This window comes from Gracilinanus agilis, chromosome 5 (assembly GCF_016433145.1).
Source record: "Gracilinanus agilis isolate LMUSP501 chromosome 5, AgileGrace, whole genome shotgun sequence".
NCBI classification, from domain to species: Eukaryota; Metazoa; Chordata; class Mammalia; order Didelphimorphia; family Didelphidae; genus Gracilinanus; species Gracilinanus agilis.
Genome location: NC_058134.1, coordinates 269,930,246 through 269,939,066, shown reverse-complemented (window position 1 = coordinate 269,939,066; position 8,821 = coordinate 269,930,246). Strand labels below are relative to the sequence as shown.

The 8,821-nt window shown below is 43.2% G+C and overlaps 1 protein-coding gene across 1 annotated transcript in view; it reads left to right on the top strand.

The window, feature by feature from the left end:
* Nucleotides 1-8,346: 8,346 nt before the first annotated feature.
* Nucleotides 8,347-8,821, top strand: part of CAND1 (cullin associated and neddylation dissociated 1) — a 45,832-nt gene continuing 45,357 nt past the window's right edge. Inside the window, exon 1 of the mRNA XM_044677881.1 lies at nt 8,347-8,418. Within this exon, the coding sequence (XP_044533816.1) occupies nt 8,351-8,418 (68 nt within the window). The 5' untranslated portion in view covers nt 8,347-8,350. The remainder of the gene's footprint in view (nt 8,419-8,821) is intronic.

The following is an 8,821-nucleotide window of genomic DNA, read 5'->3' as shown; positions in this document are numbered from 1 at the left end:
TGTAATTGTGTTGTTTGAACCAGCTCTGAATGGCTGGGAAGCTGGACCTCTTCTACCTGCTATTTAGGTTATTATAAAAAGAACATATTATTATAATTATTAATATGATTATCAATATTTCATACATAATTGAGAGGGTTTATTATATTATTAAGACATTATTGTATAATTAGTAAAATAAATTATACATTTACAAATAAATATGATTACTATATAATAATATGATTATAATAATTATATCAAAACATTATTGTGATATAATGTCATATATCTTATATTATATTATATTATATTATATTATATTATATTATATTATATTATATTATATTATATTATATTATATTATATTATATTATAATTATATGGACCTACGTTGTGTGTACCAGAAACCTAGTCAGATCCAAAGATTGACGCAAGGAGTTTTCTCACAATTGTATATCTCAAGCTATACACCATCTAAAAACTGACCCTGTACTAGTCCACCAATGACCATTTCCATGTTCTTTGACTGAATACAAATTCTTGGTGGGAGTGGGTCTTTTTCAGATTTCAGGGAATTGCACGTTTTTGTCCTCTCTCTTCCAACTCAGAAAGATCCTAATCTTTCTTCCAGTTAGAAGTCAGATGACTTAATCTTGTATCCTGTTTTTAGAGTCTGTAAATTCTTTTCTTTGAATGCATAAAAATCTGTCTCTCTTTGTATTCAGAGTCCAGTGCCAAGGGGAGGAGACCTGGTCCTGATTTGCTATGTAACGGGTATGTATTACTTAATAAATCTATACCCTCAGAAGCTTTGATTCCTCAGTTATTTCAGATATCACCTGTCACAACAGTTTGGTCTCCCAATGCCTCTGGGTAAGTCACAGCCATCATTTCTTACAGCACAGTAGGATTCCTTTATTTTCATAGACGACAATGCCTTTAGCCATTCTTTCTGAGTGGAAATATCCAACCACATATCTATAAGTTACCAAATATTGCTATTTCTATCTCCAAAACATTTGTTCTCAATACTGTCCCTTATCCCTACTCACATGGTGGCTACGTTAGTTTAGAACCTCATCCCCTCTCATGTAGATGATTATAAAAGCCTCCTAACTGGTCTCCTTTTCTCAGGTCCTCCTCCACAGAAGTGTTTTTCCTTGAGTGCAGGTTTGAACAAGTTATTTTCCTACTTAGTAAACTCCACAGGTAACCCATTACCTTTAGGATCAAATATAAATTCCTTTCTTTAGTTTTTAAAGCCTTTCACAACCTGTTCCCAGCTGACCTTTCCAGACTCTCGGTAGCTTATTCCCCCTTTTATACATTGCAGTCCAGTCGAACTGACCTGCTTTCTGGTTCTGTTTCTCAAATATAATACTTTTATCTCATTTTCTTCATCTGTAAAGTGGGGATAATAATAGCACCTGCCTTTCAGGATTGTTCTGAGGATCAAATTGAGATAAAAAATTGTAAAGCATTTAGCACAGTGCCTGGCACACAGTAAGCATTGTAATTATTATCATATTAATTGTTTTCTCCATGATGGACCATTCCTGAATCCCTGGTATATTCAACTGATTATAGTTGATGATTTTTAAATATATACTACATAAATATAAATATATATATATATATATGTTGCTGTGGTCTGAGATTGTTTGGTATATATTTTGTTATAGAGACTAACAACCTTTTTAAAAACTCTTAATGTCCAGGAAGAGTGCACTTACAGAAAGCTTTAAATGTGTCTCTTTGTAATTCCCACCTATTTCTCTTCGTTTTGGCCAAACAAAACAAGTCTAATCCCTCCTGTGTATAAAAACCCTTCAATTACTATTCTATGGTTGTGGTTGTTGCTTCTCCTCTTTGAATATTTCCACTTCCTCCTGTCTAGCTTACTGCTTACTTACTTTCCTAAAATTTTGACAGTCAGAATTGAACGTAATGCTCCAAATACCGTGTAATAGTGAGGATATAGATCAATGGGTCACCTTTAGTCTGGACACTTTTTCTTATCGTAGCTTTAGTTCACATTAAGTTTTTTTGGCTGCCATATCAAGCTATTGACTCATATTGTTCTTGTAGTCCAGTAAAATCCTGAGACTTTTTCCTGATCTGTGGCTGACTAGTCCATGCTGGGCACCAGGGTTTTGTAGGGCGTTTATAAGCTGCAGAGCATCCACGAGAAGGATGGCAAAGGTCTCTGAGTCCGTGTCGTGCAAAGATGGATCGAAAGAACTAGAGATGTTTAGCTTGAGAAAAGTAAGACTGAAGTGCCCGCCAGGAGAGCTGTATTTAAGTGCTCAGAGGGCTGTTATGTGAAGGAGGAATGAGTTGGATTCTGTTTATCCCGAGAGGGCAGAACCAGGAGCCAGGGAGGGGAGTTATAAAGAAACAGCTTTAGACTGTAGGGCTTCCTAACCATTAGGACGATCGGGAGAGGAATGGGCTCCCTCGTGAAGTGGTGACTCCCTCTTCTTGGACATCTTCAGGCAGAGGCTGGATAGCTTCTTAGTGATGTTAGAGGGGGGATTCCTTTCATATGTGGGTTGGACCTCTGATACCTCTTCAGATTCTTAAATCCTGTGATTCTTAAATTGTGGAAACAGAGTCCCTGCATTCAGTCCTCATAGAATCTGAATTAAAGTCTTTCCCCAAGAATTATCTTCAAGTTTCTTTTTAAGATAAGAGTTAAAATCCAGTTCTCTCAGGAAACAAATTCTTTTATTCCAGCCTTTACAGGACAAGCTATTCTGTCAGGTTTATATTCTTGCATTAGAAAACTATGCAGTGGGCAGCTAGGTGGTCCAGTGTTTAGAGAGCCAGGCTTGTATATGGGAAGGCCTGGGTTCAAATATGGCCCTGGGTGACCCTGGATATGTCACTTACCACCAGTTGCTTAGCCCTTACCTTTCTTCTGCCTTGGAACCAATACTTAGTACTGATTCTAAGAGAGAAGGCAAGATTGTTTTTTTAAGAGAAAAATAAAAACTATGTAAAATGGTATAGGAAACCCATAAACATAGAATAAGAATGTGGTATAGTGGCAAAGTTATATAATACATTTTCTGTGGATGGCCACAACTATCCTTTTTTATTAATGTGATATTGGTTGGAGGTCATTAAAAATACATTTAGTTTCAATTTTTATTTTTCAAAGTCATATACTTATAGGGTTAGAACCCCCAAGAAAGTAATGAATAAATACTTCCGAATGCATTCTGTAAATGCCTTCAGACCAGTCATATTATTAGATCTCATCAAGGCATGCAGGTAACCCTGGTTTTTTGAAGGTTTTGCCAATATAGGGCAAGCTGTGGCAGGTACCAGCAAACTGGAAAGCCTTTAGCTTAATTATTACTGATTTTGTTTTAGCGAGGCCCAGTGGCTCTGGAGTAGGAGTAGAGAAAACAAGTCATGAGAGGTTTGGATCAATGGAAAGTCACTGAGGATAAGAGATTTAAAAGTATTTCGTGTGTAGTTAAAAGCCCCTCTAGGTTTATCCAAGGGCTTGCCAATTTTACTTGAATCTAGAAACCAACCCCCCAATTCGGAAGCCAGGTGAATGTTGTAGCTCTCAAGAAAAACACAAAGAAAGGAGGCATGCTGTTGCGGGGAATTAATTTCCCACCTGGGGTACACGTTCAGCTTAGGCTGCCAAAGGTTTACACGCTAGGCTTTGAAAGCATCCTTGGAAAGGATCAAAAGGGAACTGAGGATTGGGACCTTCCATTGTTGGCTAGTGGCCCTTTCTTGTCCCTATCTACTCTTCCCGAAACTTGTAGTAAGTTGTAAAAAGGAGGAGTGGATTTTACTTTATGGGAGAAACCACTTCCTAAAAAATGACAGCTCACCAGATATGGAATGGCCTGCCTCAGGAAGTAGGACTTTATTAGAGGTCTTTAAGGCAAACGTTGATATTATCTATCAGGCGTATTAGAGAGAGGTTTTTTTTTTTTTTTTTTTTTTTATTGGATAAAGGCTTCCTAATGCTCTGATTTTGTGATTCTAGTTTAAGCTTGGGCTGTAGGCAGTAGAAGGATCAGAAGCTCAAGGGTTCGCCAGAGATGTATTCCCCAGAGCCTATGGGCATGGTATTGTGGTCCCCTCGCTAAATTATTATGACATTAAAATAAAAATATACATGAGCAGGAAGAACAAAGTGTACTTTTACGGTAAGTATTGGGTTAGATCTTGTTGACAGTGTTAGAGACCATGATGAAATGGTTACCATGGTGACCTGGCCCTGCAATTTGTCAACCACTAGATTAGCCACAAATCAATCAACCAAAATGTATTTATTGTGTACTTGCTATGTGATTAACACTGTAGGAACCTTTTGGAAGATAAGTATAGGACCTGGTAACTCCCTAGCAAGAACTTTAAAAACCAGCCGGGCGTCAAGACGGACACACAGAACGCTTCAGCCAATGGCATGACGGCGTCCATGGACAAACGTTGACTTGGCACCTTCCTGCATAATCATGGAGGAGCACAGAGGCGCCCCCAAATATAAGGAGCTGGTGTTCTGCCGCATCGAATAGGGAGGTCTCTGTCAAGTTACCCTTTTCTATTCAATAAGGTATTGGCTGTAGCTAATGAGTAAAATATCTTTAGTCTGTATTTGTATTTGTCAGAATTATGAGCTTTTGTGGCTAAGATCTCCAAAGAATAGAATAAGCATTTTCAGAGACTTTGTATACAGTGCCTCCAGGACAGTCCTGTGATTAGAGATCAGGGCATGGAGTTGACCCTCGTTTTTTGGAAGGTTATGCCAGGGTAGGGCGAGCTGTGGCAGGTATCAGCACATTGGAAAGTCTCTCCTGACCCACCTGGCGATGGGTTGTGTTTCTGTTGCCTAGCAACCAAGAGGCCAGAGTACCTAGGATGAGGAGTTTTTTGGCTAAAGGAACTCTGAAAAGCCCCAGAAAGTTGCAAGCTCGGTTAGTGACAGGATCACCTGTTCTGTTAAAATCACGAATGCTTGAAATCTTCAATTTAGTCCTACAAATTGAGTTTGACCAGATGAATTATCCAGACTTTTCAGACTCTAAAGTGACAATTCCACAATTGCATACTCTGCATAGCCTGCTCCCAAGAACAGTTTTAGTCTCCCAGTCAGATAAATCCATAAGGTGAAAACAACTTAAAAGTGACTGATAACAACATATTGCCAATTGTATATGTTAAATAAGAGCTCCAGCAAATAATACTGAAACAGTTCAGGGGAGAGTTCACTGTGACCTTGATAGGTCTAATTGTTGGAAAATCATCACAGAGCAGGTGGCATTTGAGCCAAGCCTTGTAGGATAGGTAGTATTTAGGTAAGTGGTATGGAAATGTGGGAAAATATAATAGACCAGATATTAAATATATATATACGTATATATATATATATACACACATATGTATTTTCTAGTGCCTATGAAAATGTTATTTTGGACTCTTTAAATTATTATATTAAAATAAAAATATATTTTAAATAATATAAATATTTTTTAATATTAAAAATCTACCACTTTATATTTTTCCACAGTAGAAAGGAGAGAAAACATGAAATAGGTTAGGATTTTGATGAGTGGAAAGGAGAACTTCTCCTGGGCCATAGTGGCTAGGATTCTGTATTTGGAATTAGAAGACCTTGTGTTCAAGTTCCACTACCTATACTTATTAGTTGTGTGACCAAAGGAAAGTGTCTTACTGTCTCTGGGCCTGTTTATTCATTTGTAAAATGAGATGGTTGGATGAGATGGTCTTTAAGGTCCTTTCTAGCTCTAAATTTATGATATTGTGATTGGTAGGTCTTCCATGAAAGAAGAATATTATGTAAAATGGTCCAGGGGTAAGAATACTTAGGGCAAGTTCATAGACCTAGTCCAGCTGAAACAGTGAATTTAGGTAATGGAGTGGAGGGGAAGATGAAAAGAGAATTCCTTAGCCTGGCATTTAAAGCTCTACATAATCTAGTTCTAAACTAAGTATAGAGCAATGGGGGAAACCACCAAAAGTTCTGAAGAGCACTCATATAATGAAAGTTTTGTTCTAGGAAGATCAATTTAACAGGGGAATGCAAGATGGATTGGAACAGGGAGAAACTGAGTATAGTTGGGAGTCTAGTTTGTAGGCTGTAGTCTGGGTGTGAAGTAAATAGGAGTTGAATAAGAGCAGTTATAGAAAAGGTCACATACAAAACGAGAATATTTTCTTTACCCTCATAGTCTTGAGAGAAGAGATTTCTAGAATTCTAGGATTTATGAGCTGGAAAAAACCTAAAGATTATCTGGCCCAACCCTCATGGGATGGGGCAGTTGACGTCCAGGGAAGTTAACTTTTCCAAGGTCATTCAGGCAGAACCTTTTCAAATCCTGATCTTCTAATTCATAATTCTGCCCTTTCCACAGTTATCACACTGCCTTCCTTTGTCATAATCATCTTCTTATCTCCAGCACTAAGTACAATGACTTTCACATAGTAGGCCTTCAAAAATGTTAACTGAAATATAAATACTGCAAAGGGGCAACTAGGTGGTTCATTGGATAGTCAGGCCTGGTGACAGAAGGTCTTGGGTTCAAATTTGGTTTCAGACACTTCCTAGCTAAGTGACCCTGGACAAGTCACCTAATTTTAATTGGCTAGCTCTTACCTCTCTTCTATAATAAACTGATATTTAATATCAATTCTAAGACAGAAGGGTTAAAAAACAAAACAAAACAAAACAAAGACTTTGAAATGATTGGGAGAGGCAGCTGGGTAGAGTCAGGAATATTCATCTTCTTGCATTAAATTCTGTCCTCTGACCCTTATGAGCCATGCGACCCTGGGTAAATCATTTAACCCCTATTGCCTAGCCCTTGCCACTCTTCTGCCTTGGAACCAGTACACAGTATTGTATTGTGTATTGGAACCAATACACAGTCCAACACAGAAGGTGTAGATTTGTGTGTGTGTTTTAGGGGTGATAGGGGAAATGGCGGGGGGAGTGGGGGAAGGAAGTCGGCTTGCGTTTTTGTGTCTCCGGGGATTCAGGGGAATACAGTGGGATGTCCCTGGTTTATGAAGGTTGAGCTAAGGCCATTACATGAAGGTAGTGCTTGTTTTATTCTCCGCACACACCATCCCTAATATAAGCGTAATCGCCTTGGGGGCAGCCCCTTGAACATAGTAAAGCATTTAAGGGTTCTGGGTGGTTTGGGCTGGAGTCCAGTCCCCGAGAAAGGAGCCGGTCTCCCGTGGGGGGAAAGCATGGCTTCCCTCCCATGGCACGAGTACAGAAGGCTGAGGGCGACTCTGGCACAATCAATTTTCGTGCACGGTCAAAAGTGAATTGTCAGAACTTCCCTAGCTCCAAGACCCACAGATCCCCGCGCCTGCGACCCCACTTCGATCAACGCACGAATCCCGGCATTCATTCCTCTCCCCGAGAAAGTGGGGGATGTGGGTGGGAGGGGAGAGAGAGAAGTGACAGTGGCGACAGCCAATCATGTCGCGTCTGGATATGACGTCTGCAGTGCATGATGGGATTCGTAGTTTTCGCGCGGCTACACTTTAATATGCCGCAGGCCACGCGTCCCTACGAAACGAAGACGAGTCCTGACTCTTCCCTTCCCCGGGATTCCTTCATTAACACAGCCCAGGGGCTTTTATCTTTTTCCTCAGCGTCCGAAATCAGGCTCCTCTAAGCCCAACTATGCGCACGACCCTTAAGCCCATCCTTTACCGTTTCCTAGCACATCCCTCTCTAACCTGCATCCCCGCGCCCTTTAACCGTCGCTCGGAAGTCTCGAGAGAACACCTTTTTCCCTGTTCCAGTCACGCCTTACGCACGGCCATCTTCGCGCAGACTGACACGCCCCTGGGCCAATTGGAGAGCAACCCATCCGGGCCGCGGCGGGGGCGCGCTCGCCGGAGCCTTCGTGACCCTTGACCCCGGGTTTCCGTACTCCTTGGGTACTTAAGTACGCAGCGGGAGCCGCGGTCGCCGTCGCCCCCGGAGTGCAGGAGGCGGGATTTGGCCGCTTGCCTCAGGGAGGAAGGGAGCGAGCGAGAGGCCAGAGCAGGACCGTCTGGCTACCCCGGGAGAGGCCCTCGCCCGACTTCCCGCCCCCCCCCATCCCCTCCCCGCCGCCCATGAGACCGGTCCCTCGCGAGCAGCGCTGTCGTTAGGCGGGCCCAGCCGCTCTCTCTGCTTCTCCCGGGACAGGCCCGCGCTCCGCCGGGGTCGGGGGGAGCCCTTGGAGGCGCCTCCCTCGTCACCGCAGACACAGCCCCGGGAGCGGGCCGGGCCGCGAGCCCCGAAGCTAGAGAAGAGGAAGAGGAGGAGTCGCTGCCGCGACTTCGGTGGGCCGCCCCAACGGAGGCCGTCAACATGGCGAGCGCCTCGTACCATATCTCCAATCTGCTGGAGAAAATGACATCCAGCGACAAGGACTTCAGGTGAGGCCGCGAGGTCCGAGCGGGGCCGCGCCCCTGCAGTGCCGCCGCCTAGTCGCGAGGCCCCGGGCATCGATCGCAGCGGCCAGGCCGGGAAGGGGGGGCGGGGCACGGAAGGTCGAGCCGCCAGCCCGCTCGGGGCAGCCACTCGAGGCCCGGCCTCTCCTGAGGCCCTAGGCCGCCCATCGGGGGAGGGGAACGGTTGGATTCTTGGGGATGGGGCGCGGGGGTGCGAGAAACTGGCCCGGGAAGAAGCGTGCTGGCGGCGGGGGGTGGGGGGGAATTTCCCGCCTGCATCCTTGTCCCCTCCCCCCTCCGGTTACATTAAATATTTGGAGTGGGGGTGGCGGCGGTTTTCGATTCCTTTTTATACCGAATCCTTGGCCAAATCACGGCGTCACTCCGG